Source organism: Coprinopsis cinerea, assembly GCF_000182895.1.
Source record: "Coprinopsis cinerea okayama7#130 chromosome 6 map unlocalized cont3.6, whole genome shotgun sequence".
In the NCBI taxonomy this organism is placed as follows: Eukaryota; Fungi; Basidiomycota; class Agaricomycetes; order Agaricales; family Psathyrellaceae; genus Coprinopsis; species Coprinopsis cinerea.
In genome coordinates this window covers 418,911-439,545 of record NW_003307539.1, presented here as the reverse complement: position 1 = coordinate 439,545, position 20,635 = coordinate 418,911, and the positions used below count along the sequence as shown (strand labels likewise).

The following is a 20,635-nucleotide window of genomic DNA, read 5'->3' as shown; positions in this document are numbered from 1 at the left end:
TGTTGTTGTTCGGAATCGGTTGGCCTCGAAACTCTCAGCGAACCGTCACAGAACTATGCTCAGAGTCTGAACCGATAATCGACTCAGACAATGTCAAGTTTCTCTTCTGGGCCTTGGTCGCCCAGATACGGCTCAAGTATAGGCCAATCGACGCCTTCAGATATAAACCCACCGCGTTCACCTTCAGGTTATTCCTATTCATCAGGTATGTCCCTTTCTTTTGCAGAAATGTACATGCATGTCTTTCTCATTTGGACTTCTTTCTTTCACTAGGTTCCCAACGCCACTCGTCTGACTCTGATGTCCATGACATGAGGCGCATCGTCGTCTCCCCAGCCCCGGACAGTCACGACGACGACTCGTACAACGAAGAAAATTCGATCGACGAAATACAAGAAGCACTCTCCAATATCGACGACCAGTTCGACGACACCGAGAATGCACTCACAGAATGGTCAGATTCGCGCCCAGGTTCATACACCTCATCAAGGCCATACACGGGGTCCCCATCATTCACCAACTTGCCCCACTATTCGTCAGATTCATCTCAGACGGGATCTTACCTGTCATCAGCACTCAGCCCACCGCCTCCACCATTCGATAGCCGTGTCGCTCGTCTGAGTCGTATCACGGAACGCACGGAGGAGCCTTCGCGCCCCAATTCTGGGGCCTTTTCCAACAGTGCCGGGCGACATTCGACATTGGTCCCGGATCATCTGCGGCGCTCTGCCCTGCTTGGCACCAGTGGGGCGAGCCCTGTTCGCCATTCGCGGTCCTCGACGGACCCTAGTGGTGATAAAACACTCCCACCGCCTGGACGAGCTACCGAGCTCATTTCGATATTCGAGTCACAGACTTCGGGGAGTCCGGCTTCTGGTCATGGGCATACCAGGGCCGCGTCGACCCCGGGATTTAGGGCGGATAGTCCGAGGTTTGGGCCGCGGTCTGCGTCCCCTGCGAAGACAGCTTCGAGTTCGACGACTTCGTATGGGTCGTATATCGGGTCTTACTCGGAGAAGCCGATGTCGACTTTGCTGAGTCCGCCTAGCCGACCGTTCACCGCCACCGGTACTAGGACTTACACCGATAGTCAAGTTGGGAGCACCCTGGAGAGCGAGTATACCCATGGGACGCCTTATACTCCCTACACCCAAGGAACACCCTATACGCAAACGGAGACGCCGTACAGCACCAACAGCAATACTCTTACCGACACGAGGACCTATGACTCCAGGACCAACACATACACCGAAACAGGCGCGACCACACTCACTACAATGACTCCAAGCCATTCGACTTGGACTGCAACTCAATCGCGAACCGCAACGAGTAGCACGGTTACACCTATCAATACCACGTTGCGAAAGCCTCAAACCAGCCCTCGCTCCCCTCTAACCAGCGTCAGGAACATTGTGGCTATGTGGAAGGAGCGCAGCCCTGGTGTTGCGGCAAAGACCGCTAGAGACGGGTCCCCTGAAAAGTCACCGACTAAAGCGAGGCCTGGATCTGGTGAGGTTCTCACTAAGTCTAGGGAGGAAAGTCCCAGCTATGAAGAAGAGGGACTGGTTGGGATTAGGAGGAGGATGCAGAGGGCTGGACAGAGGTTGAGAGAGAGGGAAAGTCTTGGAGGAGGAGGAACCAGTCCAGGAGGGAATGAGAACAGAGGAAGTAGCGGAAGTGGGAATTTCAGGGATAGCAGGTCAAGTATGAGGAGTGGAAAGAGTGGTGTTCTCCCTCCTGGATTTGATTTGAGCCAGTTTAGCGCGTATACGCAGAGCGAGGAACCGGTGCGTCGCAGCCTTTTGGAAAAATGATTGAGATATTGACTGGTTGTTTGTAGCCCCTCCATATTGGTTTGCTGTGGTACTTGAACGTCCATGCTCCACCTCCCTATCGCTGGCAACGATGTCAGGCGCTTCTGTATCCCAATATGCTTCTCTTGTCGTGGCTTTCTCCTGGAGGTGGCCGTGGTATCGTTGCTCTCGACTTGCTCAACTGCACGAGCGTCGTCAGCGTGCCTAGTCCCACCCACCCCAGCGCTCGAGAAGACGTCGGAACGGTTGCAGCCAGGTTGCAAATGGAGGAAGCGAGAGATGAAGTGCCCTTGATGGATATCTTGGTGCCGTTCCATATGGTGTATGCTGACGGTGTTGAACGATTGGGAGCGGAGAGCCTTGGAGAGAGAAGTAAATGGGTGAACAGGCTTTGGTATGTTTCCAGGCTTTGTTTTGATTTGGGGCCATTCTAAACGGATTGTAGGGATGCGATTAACCAACCGACCACGACTCCCTCGCGTTCGATGACTCGTTCTCCCACAGGCTCTATCCGCACCATCCTGTCCATGTCGTCTTCCCTTTCGAGATCCTCTTCGACTACATCAGGATCTCGTTCCACCGTCTTCGTCCCTCCTTTGGCCAGTATCCCCGACATCGACTCGTATGCTTCGTCGCCTACCAGGTCTTTCACGCAGACCGAGCTCTCTCGACGTTCTTCCCTCATGTCCTCCTATCTCAGGGAGAGTGCCGACGACACCTTCATTCGCTCAAACGATGAAGGCTATTCGTACCCTCCTGGCGATCGGCGAGTCATCACACCCCGCAAAGCCAGGAACCGCGGTCGTCGCAGTGGAAGCGTTGGAGATTTGGAGCTTGATGAAGCCTGGAAGAGGGAATCGAAGGTCTCGCAATCGAGTGGCGAGGACTTATTCTACAGCGCTAGTGAAACCAGGGATAGCGGAAGTGATATCAGTGGAACCAACTCGAACGTTTCGTCGACATACTTCTCGCAAGATGGAGATGATTCGAGGAGTTGGACGGAGGGAAGGACTGGGTCGTACACTGGGACCTATACTCCGATGACGAGGACGGAGCAGACATCGTCGTCGGCGTTCACGCCAACGTATACATATAGTGATAGCCAGACTGGGACGTATCTGGCCAGCACCGATCACACTTCACCGACCCTTACTGGGTTGTCGCCTTCGACTCTTTCAAGGACTCAAGCTGTTCGAAGGAGGCCCGGACGCGCACAATCCGTCTCCCAGTCCGGGAGCAGCGTTCTTTCGGGAACGTACGACGGGTCTGACAAGGAGAATAGCCAGGTCGGAAGTGGAAGTTATGTGAGTGGAAGCGGAAGTGGAAGCTATCTTTCGGAGAGGAGTGGAAGTTATGCGTCGGAGAGAAGTGGCAGCTACGTGTCGGAGAGGAGCGGGAGTTATCTGTCTGATGGTCGAAGCGGGAGTTATACGCAGAGTGGAACCGGGACCTACACTCCTGACAGTGGAGCTGGGACCTTTACTCCAGATACTGGAACTGGGACTTTGACTCCTCAGAGTGGCACGGAAGGAAGCTTCACACCCAGTGGAAGCTATGTTTCGAGGGACGGGAGCTCGTTCTCAGGCAGTGTCCCTAGTTTGGCGGGAAGCGGGAGTTATGATAGCAGGAGCTACGACAGCAGGAGCGGAAGTTACGACACGCGAAGTGGAAGCTACGACAGTAGGAGTGGGGTCAGTTACTCTGGAAGCGGGAGCTACACGGGAACGTACACGCCGAGTGGAAGCGATACGTACAGTGGAGGTGGAAGCGGAAATTACACGTCGGACACCTATCAAGATTCGAGCAGCGACACCATTCGGGATAGGAGGAGGGGCATTGGAAGGACCCCGATCTCTTCAAGCGAGACTGGGTACGATATCTGCATGTCGTCTGACTTTACGTCGAGGGAAGTGACACCCTATGGAACAACTACGGAAGAAGAAAGCGACACCATTACTCCTACGACACCGGTGATGGCAACTCCCATTGGTGTGCCACTTCCTTCCGAACCTCTCAGTCCTATTCCCGACTTCTACCCCCGCAAGAACTTGGTGGCGGTTGTGCAGCCGCCCAAGGAGGAGTATGTTCCCAGGCCCAAGGTGGTTGATTCTGACGTGGCGAGTATCCGGTCCGTTGAGACTTTTGCCAGTCTTTCATCGATTCCTAGCTTCAGGACGGCCAAGTCTGTCTCGTCTTACGAGACAGCGTCCGAGAAGCAGGAGCCCGAGGAGACAGAATACGAGACTGCGGGTGTTTGGCAGAGTGAAGAGAGCGAGTCGAGTGAACTGCAGGAGATCCCATCGGAGCAGAGCACCCCGACACTCTCTTCGTTATCCTTGAAGTTGGAGTTCCAGCACCCCGAGAGCGCGCCGACTCCTGCTCAAATCGAGTTGACGACGCCTTCTACCAAGTCGGTCTCCATGCCCAAGTCACCTTCGTTGATTGCGCCTTCGTCTACCAAGGAATCCACCCGGTCACCTTCGCTGGTTTCGGATATGCCACCGGAAGATATCCCTCTCCCGCCTTCTGTACGCACCGTCTCGTCCGTGTCATCTCCTCCGAGCCCATTGCCAGTCACTGCGGAGAGTCCTTCAGCGCCTACTCCCTCCACGCTTATCCTCACGGAAAGCGAGGTTTCAACCGAACCCGAGCATTCGTTGCCCGATTTGCCCCCTGCGGTCCGCGCAGCGAGCCCTGTGCCATCGATCCCTACCACTGCGCCGTCTCTGTCAGACATTCGTTCTGAATCGAGCCACAGGGAGGAGCCTGTTGAGGTGTCTGACGAGCATATCAGCCTGGTTTCTTCCCTTCCGCCTTCCATCACAGACTCTGGGTCTAGTACGACTTCGGTTGTGACTCCTACCTCGTTGGATATCTCGAGTCGTGGAGGGACTGAGACTATCGCCCCGCCTTCGCCTCAGATTCCGCCAACGGCATCATCGATCTCCATGTCGACTCTTTCCGCCACGCTTCCCATGACTGAATCCAGTGTCTCAATGTCCACGCCTTCTTCACTCCGAGCACCAAGCGACAGATGGGCAGCTTCGACCAACCGATCTTACGACTCTTCAATCTTGAATCCTTCGCCATCCGTCCTCTCACTCGCGTTGCATGACGGTCAGGATGCTTCGTATGAGACTTCTTTCCTGCGTCCCAGTGGCTCTCCTTCGTCTGTTGACCGACTCAGCACTCTTCCTGCTTCACCATTCGCAATCTCGTCTGTACAGCGGAGAAGTCCTCTTCCTCCCTTGACTCCTGTCCCTGCTCTGCCACCTTCACTTCCATCGGCCAGTGAAGCCAGGACTCCGAGCACTCTGTCATCATTCAGCTCCGTTACTCCCAGCTCACTTAGCAGGTCGCTTTCGTTGTCGAGCTCGGTGACGCAGTCCTCCCTGCAATCGTTCATCACGGAGTCGCAGAGCCTTTTGGCTTCGCTACAAGATGAGGAGGCTCCTGTGGAGGAGATCCCCGAAGTTGATCTTGCCACCGAGCCATCCTTGCTGACTACCCCTGCAAGCCGCCTTGTAAGTGTCTTCACAATTGCTCTGAGAGTTTTAAATTTATCAATATCCATGCTAGACGACCTTGACACCGGATGAAGCCAAGACACCCACCATGCCTACTCCCAGTGGCTCTGTCATTATGAGCATCACTACTCCTCACGGTGCAGGTTCTACGCAAAGAGACAGTTTGCGCACTGTGGAGTCTGAAAGCTCGTCGAGTGAAGGTGTCTCGCGAGATCTCGGCGCTGATATGGATCGACTCATTGACGAAATTCGACGATACGACGACGTGCGAGGAATGGAGAACCAAGAACTGGCAGACAGCATTCGTGCTCTCCGAAACGAACTCAACGACCTTTCGGAATATCTACATCGCACACCATCGCCTCGTGAAGCACCTGTTCAAGTTGTCGCGCCGCCCTTCCCAGTTCCTGTCCTTACTCAACGACCGCGCTCTGTTCAGTTGGTAGACGAGGCAGTTGGAGGAGACAGCGTCGTATCCTCGTTGCGTCCTCTGGGACCGAGGGATATGGATCCTTCCGTGTCCCTGAGTCGAGCGACAAGCTCAGCGAGCAGCATCGGCTCCTACCTCTCGTCCCACCACTCGGACGATGACCTTCTCGAAGAGGCCGAATTGGAACTCCCGATGATGGCTGAGCCGGTGTCGCTTGGTTCATGGACCCCAGCCTCGACGACCATTCCTACCAGCGAAAGTGACAGTGATGACTATTCGGGTTCGTCAAGCGAGCTCAGTGAACCTTCCGAGCGTTACGAACGTCCTTCATCGGTGGCCACTGCTCGCCCTGCTCCCACTCCCACAATCATTATGCCAGAGATCCCAGATTACACTGTTCCTCTCGAGACCATCTTGAAGCGTTTAGGCGACCTTGGAGATGGACAGGATGCCCTCAACCGACTAATCGACGAACTGCGTGATCGCCCTCAAGCTCCAGTTACTGACCCTGAACTTGGCGCCCGCCTCAACCGGATTGAGGACTTGATTCGAGGCTTGATCGAACTGCAAAGTCATCCACGAGCAGCGCCCCCTCCACCTCCCGAGATTATTGTCCAACAACAGCTTTCGGAACCCAGCGATGGTTCAATCTCGGAGTCAACGACATCTCAAGACCGCCTGCGCGACATTGACCGCCTTCGACAGCTACTCCAAGGCATGACTCCTACAGAGAGCATACACGGACCGATCCCAAGGCATGCCACCTCTGGCCCTACGTTGTCGACCCAGCTCGACGAAATACTTTCGATGGGAACAACTCTGCCCCCTGCCGCTCCTGTCCAAGGCCCACCACCGCTTATTCCCTTCGTGTATCGACCTGCCGAGAGGCCAAGGAGGAGCGAAAGCCCGCTGACCATCGATACCCTTCCAGCCCGGTCCTGGTCAGAACCGCCCGTGACTCTGGCTGACCTGCCGCCCCACCGTGCTCGGCCTCGTCGGGAGCGTTCCGATATGTATCGACGCCAGCCGTCCGAAGAAAGTGAATCTGTCATCTCGGTTCAACGACCACCTCCAAGGGCCGTTGCGCCATCCGTTGAGGATACTGAGGCAGAGCGCATCCTTCAAGACCAACGGCGCTTGAGAGACATGCAGCAACGGCAGCCGCCTGCATCGATGCCAACAGCCCAACCAGCACCCCCACCGCCACCGCCTATGGATAGATTCCATTATGGACCAGGACCCACACCCAGACCAGTTTTCGTAAGTTTCCGTCTTTCATGTATTAATAGGAAGTCTTTCTCACCAGTTGATAGAGTGATTTCAGGGATGAAAGTCGTCCTCCGACTGCCCCAGCTGGTCTTGGAGCCCCGCCAGGAAAGGTCCCTCACAGCTGGTACTCCAAGCGACCGCAGAAGGTGATTATTATTTGCCCGGTGAAATTGATTTTCTCTGACGGCATATTATATAGACGTCCCCGGCACCTGTCACTCAACTCGAGCCTTCCGGTATCCGCCAGGGTGAAGGAGCCCCGCCGCCTCCACCACCACCGTCTGGAGCCCCTGCCCAACCTTCAGGTCCCCCAGGTGGACCTTCTGCACCTGCCGGACCAACATATGTACCCATGCCTGCAGGACCGGTAAGCGAGATTGTCAGATTTGGGTACCGTGGCACTGACGCAAGTTGGGTAGACGGTTGTACAAGTACCTCTGTTCGATTCGTTGATGGAAATCCTTCGAGTAAGACTGCATTTTCTGATTGAAGAAAGTTTGTTTGACCAAGTTCCTTGCAGGAAAATCGATTGGCTCAGTTAGCCACCGTCGATCAACAGCGAGAACTTATGCGGTACATGCGTGGGTTGAACGAGTGGCTCGAACGGGATGTTTATGACCGTCAGAATGAACTGCGCGGGGTTATGGCCCGGGTAGAGGCATTGCGCGATGAGCTTCGCAATATGCAGACTGCAGGTAAGCGCCACCTTTTAACCCCAAATTCTCAGTCCTAATCGTTACAAGGCACCGAAACGTCGTCGACAACTGAGTCGCCGATGATCGTCAACATCCCTGGCCAGCCTCCCGGTCCTGGCATGCCTCAACCCCAAATTCCAATTGGCTTCCAACCCACGGGCTATCCTCAATTCCCTCAACCTGTCATTCCACCGCACACAGCTCCAACGCCTACCATACATGCGCCGGTCATTCCCCAACCTCCCGCAACGCAAGGTCAGTCAGCGCAGCCCATCCTTGTAATGCCACAACCACCACCTGTCATTCCGGATATGGGGCCGTACGGAACTGCACCTTCGATGCATATGCCCTCGCATGCTCCATCGCGCACGGAAGAAGGATTCATTCCCCCGATTTCCCCTCATAGCACTGGAGAACCTCGCCCTATGCGTCCATACGACGGCCGATTCGACGGAAACGTGGTCGTTGTCGATCCCGATAGCACAGACACCAGTATTGTCTCGTCAGAAACTGGCAGTCCCAGAACTCGGCCATCCCGTCCTCATTCGACCTCGACAGGATATCATAGACGCAGGCCAAGCGACAGTAGGACGGGACGTAGCAGAAGGTCCCGCACTCCGTCATCTCGGAGCCACTCCCCCACTCATGTTCGCTATTCTTCGCCATCGACGCGGTATGAGCGCGTACCATCTGCTATGGACCAGCCGTATGCTCCCCCAGGAGCAACGGTGATTACTCCAGGAGCGCCTCAGCAGCCCATTCACATTCATGTTCAGTCCCCTTCGCATCGTCGTAGTAGCCGTAGCCGTAGTCGAAGCCGCAGCCGAAGTCGCAGTAGAAGTCGCAGTCGTAGCCCAATCTCCGATCGAAGCCGCCGACGGACGCCTCCTCCAACCCAACAAGCTCCTCAGCCGACTATTATCATTCCGCCTGCTCAGCAGGCGCCAATGCAACCTGCTCAGCCAATTCAAATTGTGCCAACCGGGATCCCTGGAACGCCGACCATTCCTCCTGGGACTCCATCCGTCTACCATCATCCTCCACCCACTATCCCGCCAACCGTTGTTCAAGTGCCTAGCATGGTGCCGACCCAAACGCCGATGATGGTCCCAGGTATGATGCCCACTCAAGCCGGGACCATGATGCCACCAGGTATGGTACCAAGTGGGTATCCACCCGTGATCATACAGGACAGGAGCTCTTCTCGCTCTCGCTCTCGTTCGCGTTCACGTTCGAGGTCAAGATCAAGGTCGCCGCGAAGGGGCCGTTCAAGATCAAGGTCGCCACGAACCCCGCGAACAACACAACAGCCCACTCAGATGCTGCCACAGCAGCCTATCATTATCCAAGATACTCGACGTTCCCGGTCTCGTTCCCGGTCTCGCTCCAGGTCTCGCTCCAGGTCTCCTCGCACAACATACATGCCAACTCTTCCGCCCATGACGCAGCCACCCACGGTTGCACCAATGCCGACTGTGATGCAGCCAACAGTGCCCATGATGCAGCCAACCGTTGGTGTTCCAGGAATGATGCCAATGCAGCCCATGGCACCTGTCATTGTTCCAACGCGAAGCCGAAGCCGCAGTAGGTCAAGGAGTAGGAGTCGGGGACGACGAACACCCCCCGTTGTGATAAATCAGCAACCCGCTCAGCAACAACTACCGACTGTTGTTCCACAAGCACCTACCATGGCTCCCACAATGGCGCCACCCATGGTTATAGGACAACAACCCATGCCCATGGCCCCTGTCGTACTCCCCCAGTCGCGCTCTCGTTCCAGAAGCAGGAGTAGGAGCCCGACACGCATTATTACCACTCAACCGACAGCTCCACCTGCCGCCCCCGGTGTGACGGTTATTCCCCCTTCAGTCCCTGGAGTACCAAATGTCCCAACGATGATGGGGCCAATGCCTCAAGTCATGCCCCAGGTCATCCAGACACGGCGAAGCAGGTCTCGTTCTCGCTCTCGCTCACCCAGACTGCCCACTGTTCTTCCTCCTGCCCAAACACAACCGACCACGATCATGATTCCCCAGCAACCGACTGCTCAACCAGTTCCTGTTGCGGCTACGACTCGACCTTATACAGACAGGCCATATTCTCCACGCGATCGACCGAGGTCTCCGAGATCCAGGTCCAGGTCCCGAGGTCGCGATTACTCCCCTGATCGAAGGTATTATTCTCCTCGGCGGTATTATGATAGGTACGACTCACCCAGGAGGAGGTCTGCCTACCGCTCTCCCCCACGGAGATATCGCCGAAGCCCTTCTCGGGTCCACTACCCATCTTCTGGCCGTCGCTCATCTTCTTTCGACAGCGAAGTGGATCGCGGACGTTACCGTCGACGTTCTCGTGACCGTAGACGCTCCTTTTCATCAGGCTACGACTCACCTCGATATCGACACCGCTCCTCTCGCGGCGGCTCCCCGAGTCGGTACTACTCCTCTCGCGGTGGTTCCCCAAGCCGGTACTACTCGTCGAGAGGTGGTTCTCCAAGGAGAGGAGAGCGTCGATACAGGGTATCACGGTCGCGCTCTGTTTCTACTGAGCGTCCGACTATCCGACGGCAGTCACCCACGCCTTTGCCTCACAGCCGAAGAGGAAGTCCCATCAGATCCGTCAGAGAGTATGCTACGCCTCGGCCTGCGGAGCCTATCCGTCTTCCCCGATCACCAGAGAGATCGGAGAGTAGACCATTGGAAGTTCATGTCACTGTTCCTTCTCATGCTCGCCCGCGTTCAAGAACTCCTGCGCCTCGTCAGCCTACCATTGTAACTCTTCCTGAAGACCAGCGCTCACGAGTATCCGATGAGAGAACGGAGGAGGGTAGTAAGTGAAATTTCACTTGTGCTTTAGAATGTAATGCTCACCCTTGGTGTCAGGATACTCACCTCCAGCCTCTGTCTACGAGCGTCCTACCTCTGCCTATGACCGTCCCACCTCTGCCTACGATCGTGCTCGACCTGCCGATGAAGGACGACGGTCCCCCATTGTCATCCAAGTCCCTCGGAGTGAACGGGCCTCTCCCCCACCTTCCCGACCCGCCACCACTTACGAAGACCGTTCACGCACTCCTTCCGCCGTCTCCACTCATTACCCTCCCACTGCTGCGCCCTCTGAGGCTGCTCTCCCTGTTCGCCCTCCAGTCGGCACTCGCCCTGTCACCCCGGCTGAGGCTCCCATCGCCGCTCCCACATCTCCAGCTCTGCCCATGCCGCCTCCCGTTGCGCCTATTCCACGAGCCGCTACTCCTGTGGACAGACGCGAAACTGCCACCCCCTTCAATTTGGGCCGTGCCGACGACGAACGGGAACGACTCGAACAGCTCAACGAAGTCGCTCTCCGCCTCCACGACGCCGCTCTGGCTGCCCAAGAAGCCGAAGACCGTCGAGAACTCGAGTTCCGTCAACACGAAGAGGATCGTGATCGTATCTTCTTGGAGCACGAGGAGAGGAGGAACGAGGAGGCTCGTGCGCGTGCGGAGGGTATCTGGCGTGAGATTGATCAGAGGTTGGCTACGCTTCCTGCACCTCCTGTCGCCGCCAGTCCCAAGGCACCTGCCACGGCTGTTGCTGGTGGAGATGGAGGGTCGCCTACACCACCGAAATCGCCTACGCCTTCTGCATCCAGCAGGTCCTCGAGGCCTGTCACCATCCACGGATTGCCCACTGAAGGTGAACAGCCACCACCCCCGGAGGAAGGTGCCGAGAGTACCCGTGATGTGGAGCAGATCAGCCTCGCGGCAAGCTCGAAACACATCGCTGACATCCTCGAGACTATCCAACTCGAACGCGAAGAGTTTGCTAGGGAGCGAGCGGAGGAAGCAGCAGCACGCGAGAAGCTTATCGCTGATGCTCAAGTCGAGAGGGACAGGCTTCTTGAAGAGCGAGACAACCGAATCCGAGCGCTTGAAGAGGAGTTGGCCAAGGTGAAGGAAGAGTTGGCGAACGAGCGAGAGTTCAAGGCTACGGAGGACGCTGCCAATCGTGAGAGGGAGAAGGCTGAGAGGATGGAGAGGGATGAGGCATTCCAGCAGCAGTTGGGTGATATCACTCATTTGGTGCAGGAGCAGAGGGATTTGATTGAGCAGAAGAGGGAGTTGATGGAGCAGAGGTATCAGGACAAGCTGGCGAGGAGGCAGGCGAAGGACGTGGAGATGGTTGAGTTGAGGGATATGGTGCAGAAGTTGACTGAGGAGGTCGTGGCTGATAGGGACAGAGTTGACCAGTTTGTGGCGCAGACTGCTACGCGAACTGATTTGGAGGGTGTTATCGCCGAGTTGAGGCGGCAGACTGACGAGCAGAGGCAGGCTTTGGAGATGTTCTCTGAGAGTGAGTGGTTTGCTTTTCCTTGGCTAATGAGGGCAGTGGCTAATGGGGTGTTGTGCTATAGGTTGGCGCGCGGATTGTGCTCGTCACCAGGAAGAGACGATCAATGCTGTCAAGTCGACTGCTCAAGAACAAGTTCCGTACAACGTCGAAGGATACTTGAACGAGTTCTCCAAGGCGTTGGCTACCGAAGTTCGCATGTTGCTCGGCGAGGTTGGAAAGTTAAGAGAAGACAGGCGGGCGTTGCAACAGTATGTCCTTTTTCTCACAGCAATGCCTGAATGATGTTGACTCTGCTTTTTCAGCGAAATTGGATTCCTCTTGACCATGCGATCCAAGTACGGCCCTGGCGGCGAGTTCGATCCCAACTGGACACCACCTGCTGGCACAGGGCCTGGAGGAGGAGGACCCGGAGATGGACCTCCGCCACCAGCACCTGACGTTCCTGAGCCACCTCCTGAAGCTCCGCCCGCTGCTCGACCTGGTTGGAGGCCCGTGAAGAAGAAGAAAAAGAAGGAGAAGGCGGCCGCTATGCAGCAACAGCAACAGATGCATGGAATGGAGGAGCATGTGGGTCATCATCCTACTGGTGCGAGTGGATTGCCGCGACGACCTGTTATGGCTGTTAGTCCTCGAGCTCAGGTTAGCAGCTGGGCTGCTCCTTGGATGCGTGAGTATTCCCTTTTGGTTAGAGGTGGTTGGATGGAAGCTGATGTTTGTGTAGCGGATCCGACGATGCAACCGTCACCTGCGAGTGTGGAGGCTACGCTTCAAGTTCCTGCGCGTGGAAGTCCAGGGTTGTTTGGCCCCAAGTCTTCGGATGGTGGTGATTCGATGTATGCGAGGATGTAGGCGTTGAAGTATGTCCGGTTTTTGCGAGAAAATTATTGGTGCCTTTCATTCATCTTTCTCTTGTACAACATCTTTTAACATTACGGTATACCTTGACGACCTCATTTTGCAACTAAAGTACCCTACTAGCTCATACCCACACTTTTTGCATTACGATACTTTTACGACCAGTACTAACGACCCACGTTCCTTGACTTTTCTTTGTTTTTTGTTGCGTTTTTTGACGAACTGTTTACATACCTATGGTGTTGACTCTTACCTCGTATATGCTCTCGATTTTATATGCTTGCTCTAGATCTCGTTTGTATGTCTGTGTAAAATTACGAATTTTGTGCTGTTATATTTGAATTTATTCTGTTTGCTCTCATGTATCACGACCGAGAAAGAAGTTCAAAGAGTCTTAAAAGAGAGTGAGGAGGACGAGAAGATAGGGGCTAGTTTGATGGATGATGACAGTGGCTGACACGGATGCAAATGCGGGTTTTGGTTTTCGGTTTCGCGCCATCGACTTGTGCTGAACCACGACCGCGCCGACTAGCTGCGACTTTGGGAAGACTTTGAATACTGCACTGGGACGAAGGATTATGGCTTTGAACGCGTTTGGTAGTCTTCGGATGGTGGTAGGGAGGAGAGTTGGGTCGGGTGTGGTTGCGGGCGCTAGGGCGACGGCTTTGACGAGCCTGAGATGCAGACATGGACATGGACATGGTCGGATGTTCTCGACGACGACAAGAAAGTTTGCTTCGGCGACGAAGGAGTACCCGTCCAACACGGCTCGCAAGGTTGAAGCTGAACTTGACGCCGCTTCATCCTCGGCTTCTGGTTTTTCGACTACCTCTTCCGATTCCCCTTCTTCTTCCTCGAGCTCCTCCTTCAACAACGCGTCGTCTAACCACTCCTCTAACGCGTTAGACCTTGCTGGTCTCCCTAGATTGTTCACTTCACCCACGCGTCCGGATGTGTACTACCACCTGCAGGTCCCGCCTACGCCGTTTTCGGCTACGGAGGGTGTGTACGCTGTTAGTTTTTTGGATGAGCCTGGTGTTGTGAGGGAGGTTGATGGTGTTGTTGTTGGCTGGGTTGGTGTTGGTGGTGTTGGTGAGCTAGCGGCTTCCCCTGCTGGAGGTGGGAAGAAAGAAGGCGAGATCTGGAGGGAGTTTAGAGAGAACCCGGTGTTTAGGTCGCTCCTTCATGAGACGGTTTATGCTGCGCTTAGGGATGGTGTTGATGATGTTTGGGTTGGTGCTGCGAAGCAGGTTGGGAGTGGGTGGATGCATGTGCATGGTATGTCTATTTTTTGGTTTTGTATATAACTTGTATTTTTCTGACGGGCCACTGTGCCATGCTATGACCGACAGACCAGCGTAACCCACCGCCTCTGGGCAGGATTGGAGACCCGGATGATATTATTGGGACTGTCCTTGTTGAGGATGGAGTTGTGAAGGCGGATACGTACCAGCCTATGCCTTCGTATAGGTTTTGGACCAAGGTGCGTGCCTTGTCCTACTTACTGTCATGCTGGTGCTAACGTCATTTTGTTGTCGCAGGACGGTCTTATGATGTTGACGGATGGGTTGAGGGAACGGTTGGTGCAGAGTTGTAGGAGGGTTGGTGGGGCTGGGTGGGTGCAGAGTAATCCTTGAGCCATTGGGTGCTGTTGGAATGTAGGACGGCGTGGCAGGTGAATGGTGAATTGTGTTCGTGGTGCTATGATACATGGATGGTTATGTGCGGTGAAAATGCGAGTTAGATAAATGATGCAATGAAATAAGTGTGGTGAAATGGGTTGCAGTGAAATGGATGTACAAGTGAATTAGATGCGTTAGAAGATGTCAGTGCAAGTGCGGTGAGGATTGCAAGAAAACAAGAATGAGATGAATGTACAATGCGTTTTGCGATGTGAGTGAAAGATGACGAAAATGCGGGTAGTGTGGTGCGTGCTGGTAACCAGATGCGCAGAGTAGGTGAGATAAGAAGGGTTCGGTCGAGGTCAGGGTTTATTTCGTGTCGATTGTCGACGGGTTCGTGGACCGGCTGGTTCGTCTTCTGTTGCTTTGCCTTTTCCTTTCGATGGTGCTCCGGGGGTGGACGGTGCGCCTTCGTTAGAGCCAGTAGACGATGTCACGGAACGAGTGGAAGAGCTGGATTTCTTAGACTCGGTGGACAATGTGCTTATCCGTGGCCCAGCAGACGACGTGGCTTTCCTCGACGCAATCGAGGAAGTAGCTCTCCTAGACCCAGTGTCGGACGCTGACTTTTTACGTTTTTTGGAGGGAGGAGCGTAGTCGGATTCCGAGTCTGTTCCTTCGATTAGTTTTCGGCTTTGTTTGCGTTTGCGTTTTGCCTTGTTGAGGCCTGGGCGTTCGTGGTTAGTCGTGGTAAGAAGGATACCGAGAGAGATCCGTACGTCGTTCTTTGTCCTCTATGCGTTGGATCATACCCGGTGTCAAGGGTCGGACGTGGAAGAGGTCCTTTTGTGCGTTGCGGAGCATTTTGGAGAGGGAGAGCTTGGGAGGGAGGAGGGATTTGAAGTGGGGATTCGCTATCGGAACCAAGAATTAAAATGGAACTAGGAGTAAAGTAGAAAGAACGCACTCTTGATGGTAGTGGGTTTTTTGAGGTTAGGACCGTCGTTGAAGTCTGGAGGACCGTATATCTCCTCGAGGCGCCGAGCAGCTCTTTGGATCAAGCTGTTCGAGTGTTAGTTGAGGAATACGGTGGAAAGGGGAGATGCGTACTCGGGTGCGAACATCCCTTTTCCCTTCGTGTCCAAGGCTGGACCAAGGGAATTGAGAACGTGAGGCCATGAGATGACGTCTATCCTGTTCATCATGCTCGGGACGCGTGGGGGCGTTTGGAGGGCGATGAGGTTGAGTGTTGTAGTTAGGAATTGGTGGACTGATTGGGTGAGAGGTGGGATGTGGGGTGGGAGCTCCCAGCTGTCTGCTAGGTCGTGGTGTCGAGGTCAGAGTACAGAGTCGCGGGTTGGACTCGATCGATGTCGAGAGAGTCGAGTTGGTTCTTTATGCATTTGCGTGCGATGACTGCGATTTCATCGTCGAGAGACCATTGTGGGATGTAGACGTCCTTGACGGGGAGAGGCCATCGTGTCCATTGGTCCCGTTTCTGTCTGGATGGGCCTGCTACTGGTGGTGATGGTGCTGGAGACGAGGAAGGTGGAGGAAATGAAGGGTCCCATTCAGCTCTGCGTGTTATTTCTGGAGTTGTTAATTGAGTTGTGAGGTCAAGCAAGTCGCGAGTTTTGAGTGCGCGGAGGAGAGCTGTGTATTCTGAGAGTTCAGCATGGAGAGATGCTGGCACTGCTTTCTTCTTGGACATGGATTTAAGCGCTCAAGGTGTCGCCCGGAATAGGATGCCAAGACCGAGGAGGGTTGGAGCGTGAGACATGATTGGTAAGAACTGTATAGCTACTCTCGCTGCTGCTTCTGGGCACCACACGCGATAGGGCCTCTTTCTCTCACAAGTTCTCTCCCAGACGATAACAAGTATGTCTATTCAATTCCTCGTTCATTTTATAGTATTCATCGTTGTTCCAGAATGAGAGAGAAGTGGAAGAAGAAGAGGTCTCGCCGTCTCAGACGCAAACGCCGAAAGATGAGGGCTCGATCCAGTGCGTATTCGTCTAGTCTGATGTTGTTGGAGGTGCAGGACTGATGCGTGTCTCTTTTAACAGAGTAAATCAATCGACCTGGCACCGAAACAACCAACGATTTTGTGTCTCTTTTTTTGTCATGAAACCTAGGTGTTATGGGCGATATGATTCCAGTCACTCAACCAATCAATGAAAATTCCTTTTGATTCGAAAGCTTTGGGGGTTTTGTATGAAGGGAAGCGCTGGCTGTGAGCGGATTGAATATTGAACTGGCGAGGAGTGGTTGTACTCGGGTCTGGTGCAACTTGATGACGACGGATGATGCGCCTTGTTTCTCTGAGACGCGCTGATGTCATCGCTCCTGGTGCCACGCGTCGTTGACCATGACGTGCCTCACTCTGCTTGAAAGGGTCCTCGAGCGCTCGATGTGTTCGGAGAATCCGTGAGCCAGAGGCTGCCTGAGACAAAAGGCATTAAGCTATCGGTCCAAGCTTCAGAACACCGGTGTTAGACGAAGGATCGACATTTGGACATCCCCAGACGAGAGGGCCGTACGCGTCGTTGGGTCGTACAGTCCCTGCCTTTTCGACAAGTCGGCCTCTCTCTGTGTGCGAAGGACCGGGGCACACGCATCCGTGATTTGAACGCACCGAACATCAATTCGCTTGATCTGTCCGAACATCCGACGTTCAACTGATACCACCTTGGCCCGAATCCCTGCTTCCACAGGGCCTGACTATTAGTTGAACTTGCTTTAGTAAGGGTCAGTACAGAGTTGTAGTTACTAACCTGATGGACGAAAACAAATAGTAGGCGCAGGCCCTATGTATCGGGTGTAAGTGGTCACCAATAGCCCCTTCGGGTTTCGACAGCTTACCCCCAACGTTCACCGCCCAAGTCTTTGGCTCTGAGATTCAGAACCAATGCCTGTCTGCAGGCTGCCAACCTGCCAATGAAATTTCTTCCTTGGTACACTAATTCCGCCGTCGTATACTGCGACCTAATGTTAGGATGACAGGTCCTGCCGGCCGGCGATTCCCTGCTAAATTTCAGTTGCAGGCACATAGAGAAGTTAACGAGCCTAGTTTCGCGGAAACGCGACCCCTTTTTTATTCCGAATTTCTACTCGGAACCGTCGATCGTTCCCACGTGATGGTGGGGAATGTATGCGGACTGACTTGAAGTGTACCCACAGATACTAGCTCTCCTCCATCTCGCAGCGACGATGCAGGACGGTCGTGCTCCCAGGTAAGTAGCGTGCGACATCGTATCCAGGTGAAGCGGCTTAATCTCCATTTTAGAATCAAGAACCGGGCGCCTGCTGCCGTCCAGATTACGGCGGAGCAGCTTCTGAGAGGGTTTTCTTGGAACAGTGGATCGATGCTAATTTTGCTCTTAGGCGCAAGAGAGGCAAGAAACGGCGTTTCGGGCTCCGAAGCAGCGGGTGGAAAACTTTGAAGAGCTCGATGAGTACCGTGGTCGGAAACGTGAAGAGTTTGAGGAACGGGTCAGGCGTAATAGAGGTAGTGTGTAAGTGCTGTCCTCAACTCTTTCAGAATACCGGGCTGAATCTTCTCGCTTGTAGAAAGGAATGGTTACAATATGCCAATTGGGAGGTGAGTCGAAATCATTAGCTTTGAGGTTTTCTGCATTTCTGATTACATATTTCCATCCCCCCGCTTGCACAGGCCTCCCAAAACGAGTTTGCACGATCTCGTTCTGTGTTTGAGAGGGCTTTGGATGTGGACCCAAGCTCGATCCAGATTTGGCTGTCGTACACGGAGAAGGAGCTGAAGAACCGCAACGTTCAGCATGCCAGGAATTTGTTTGATCGTGCTGTGACTCTTTTGCCCCGTGTTGATCAGTTGTGGTACAAGTATGTGTACCTGGAGGAGCTGTTGGGTAATGTCAGTGGAGCACGGCAGGTTTTTGAGAGGTGGGTGAAGTGGGAGCCGGATGAGAAGGCATGGATGGCGTATATTAGATTTGAGGAGCGCTATCAGGAGATGGAGAGGGTTAGTGCGCTGTATGAGAGGGTGGTTGCTGTTAGCCCGGAGGTGAAGACTTGGATTAGGTGGGCCAGGTTTGAGGAGGAGAGAGGGTGTGCTGAGAAAGCGAGGGAGGTGTTTAGGACTGCGGTGGAGTTTTATGGTGAGGAGCCTGAGGATGTTGAGAGGGCACAGGGTTTGTATGCTGCTTTTGCGAAGATGGAGACTAGGCTTAAGGAATATGAGAGGGCGAGGGTCGTGTACAAGGTGAGGCACTGCTGCTTGAATTGGTGTGTACGCTGACTGACCACACTACCTGTTTCTTCTAGTTTGCTCTGGACCGGATACCTCGCTCTAAATGTGCTGCGTTGTACGATGCCTACACCAAGTTTGAAAAGCAGCACGGTTCCACTACTGATTTGGAAGCATCTGTCATCGCTAAACGCCGCATTCAGAACGAGGAAGAGGTGCAGCGTGATGGTAGGAATTACGATGTCTGGTTCGATTATGTGAATTTGGAGGAGGGAGTTTGGCAGTCACTGCGAGAAGAAGGATTTTCGGCGGGTGAACGGGATGAGCAGGGTCGAAGAGTAGAAGAGGTCTATGAGCGTGCCATTGCCCTAGTTCCTCCGGGAGATGAGAAACGACATTGGCGGAGGTATATATATTTGTGGCTCCGGTATGCCTTGTTTGAGGAGGTGGAACGGAAGGTGAGTTGCGCTTGTCAAATTTTTGTGGAATATAATCTCATCATGATTTGTAGGACTATGAACGAGCTCGGGAAGTTTACAAGACGGCTATCTCTGTGGTTCCCCACCAAAAGTTCACCTTTACGAAACTTTGGTTAAGTTTTGCCAAGTTTGAGGTTAGGATGCTTGAGTTGGGTTCGGCGCGCAAGATTCTTGGTACGGGAATTGGACTTTGTCCGAAGCCTTCGTTGTTCAGGGGTTATATCGATCTGGAAATTGAGGTATGGGTAATGTTTGTTTGTCGTTTAGCTTCGGGAGTTCGATCGTGCGCGTACGCTTTACGAAAAGTACTTGGAGGTGAGTCGAGTATTGTTAATCAGCACCGGACACGAGTTCTTACCGATACCGCAGTACGACCCCACCGATTCGACCGCCTGGGTCAGGTACGCTGAATTGGAAGTGGAGCTCGGGGACGAAGCGCGTGCTCGAGGTGTCTATGAACTTGGGGTGTCGCAAAATCTGCATATGCCGGAAGTTTTGTGGAAATCGTATATCGATTTTGAGATTTGACGGGGAGGGAGGGATGGCGCGCGAGTGTTGAATGAGCGCCTTGTCAAGTTGAGTCCGCATGTCAAGGTTTGGGTGTCGTATGCCCTTTTAGAGGCGCAGGATATTACGGTCATTGTGGAGATGGATGATGGAGAGGAGAGGGAGGGAAGTGCGTCATGGGAACCCGGGTCTTGCGCGGCAGGTTTTCCAGAGAGGGTATGAGGATTTGAAGAGTCGGGGGTTGAAGAAAGAGGTGTGTAGTTTTGGGTTCTCATGTGTTTAGGTGACTTGTTTTAACGCGGCTCGGTCGTTCTTCTAGCGCGCCACGTTGTTGGAGGTCTGGGAATTGTTTGAAGGTACCCATGGAACGGTGGAGGATTTGAAGAAGGTTAGGCTGATGAAGCCCACGGCTGGCGCACGTCGGGTGGTCGATGATGCGGGGGTTGTGACCTACGGTATGTCCCAGTGCTTATATTCCGGTTTGAGTTGTGGTTTGACTTGGATTATTTTATTGCCTGACCTCGTATTTCCTGACGATGAGCGGGAGAGAAACCCCGCGTCTTTTAAATTTCTGCAGATGGCCCGGGCTTGGAAAGAGTCACAGGAACAGACGTCGATTGTGGACTCTGTGTCCGTGCAGATGGATGACGGAACAGAGCATACCTCAGGCTAGTACGGGAGTGTATTTGACGCCCTGTTTTCCTGCTGAGATACACATATACCGTAGCCTCGACACATTGGTTCAATACACTCGTCTTCAGCTTTTCAACTAGTATAACGGAAAGCGTAGAGTTGTTGCAGCTCAGCATGTTGGGAGCCAGACTATTGGAAGGGGCTAGACCGTAAAGTTGAGCGGAATCCACCATCTGTGTGTGATTTGA

The 20,635-nt window shown here is 53.9% G+C and overlaps 6 protein-coding genes across 6 annotated transcripts; 4 read left to right on the top strand and 2 right to left on the bottom strand.

The window, feature by feature from the left end:
• Positions 1-90: 90 nt before the first annotated feature.
• On the top strand, positions 91-9,323 carry CC1G_15528 (hypothetical protein; the record flags this gene model as incomplete). Its single annotated transcript, XM_002910941.1, has 13 exons — positions 91-205; positions 274-1,787; positions 1,841-2,208; positions 2,260-5,338; positions 5,394-7,031; positions 7,085-7,186; positions 7,240-7,407; positions 7,460-7,507; positions 7,561-7,735; positions 7,784-8,232; positions 8,294-8,463; positions 8,512-8,817; positions 8,888-9,323. The coding sequence occupies 13 exons, from the start codon at positions 91-93 to the stop codon at positions 9,321-9,323; spliced, it is 8,568 nt and encodes a 2,855-aa protein (XP_002910987.1).
• A 608-nt stretch (positions 9,324-9,931) lies between these two features.
• Positions 9,932-12,915, top strand: CC1G_15527 (hypothetical protein; the record flags this gene model as incomplete). Its single annotated transcript, XM_002910940.1, has 5 exons — positions 9,932-10,361; positions 10,633-12,066; positions 12,128-12,314; positions 12,369-12,733; positions 12,788-12,915. The coding sequence occupies 5 exons, from the start codon at positions 9,932-9,934 to the stop codon at positions 12,913-12,915; spliced, it is 2,544 nt and encodes an 847-aa protein (XP_002910986.1).
• A 713-nt stretch (positions 12,916-13,628) lies between these two features.
• On the top strand, positions 13,629-14,558 carry CC1G_08672 (hypothetical protein; the record flags this gene model as incomplete). Its single annotated transcript, XM_001837607.1, has 3 exons — positions 13,629-14,199; positions 14,274-14,404; positions 14,463-14,558. 3 exons carry the CDS (start codon positions 13,629-13,631, stop codon positions 14,556-14,558), a joined length of 798 nt encoding a protein of 265 aa, XP_001837659.1.
• A 347-nt stretch (positions 14,559-14,905) lies between these two features.
• Positions 14,906-15,748, bottom strand: CC1G_08671 (hypothetical protein; the record flags this gene model as incomplete). Its single annotated transcript, XM_001837606.2, has 4 exons — positions 14,906-15,270; positions 15,323-15,457; positions 15,511-15,605; positions 15,654-15,748. 4 exons carry the CDS (start codon positions 15,746-15,748, stop codon positions 14,906-14,908), a joined length of 690 nt encoding a protein of 229 aa, XP_001837658.2.
• Positions 15,749-15,861: 113 nt separating this feature from the next.
• Positions 15,862-16,254, bottom strand: CC1G_15526 (hypothetical protein; the record flags this gene model as incomplete). Its single annotated transcript, XM_002910939.1, has 1 exon — positions 15,862-16,254. One exon carries the CDS (start codon positions 16,252-16,254, stop codon positions 15,862-15,864), a length of 393 nt encoding a protein of 130 aa, XP_002910985.1.
• Positions 16,255-17,753: 1,499 nt separating this feature from the next.
• On the top strand, positions 17,754-20,402 carry CC1G_08670 (pre-mRNA-splicing factor CLF1; the record flags this gene model as incomplete). The annotated part of the gene is made up of 11 exons (XM_001837605.2): positions 17,754-17,776; positions 17,830-17,854; positions 17,928-18,058; positions 18,114-18,144; positions 18,217-18,783; positions 18,846-19,226; positions 19,280-19,562; positions 19,617-19,648; positions 19,824-19,970; positions 20,074-20,209; positions 20,332-20,402. The coding sequence occupies 11 exons, from the start codon at positions 17,754-17,756 to the stop codon at positions 20,400-20,402; spliced, it is 1,827 nt and encodes a 608-aa protein (XP_001837657.2).
• Positions 20,403-20,635: the final 233 nt, after the last annotated feature.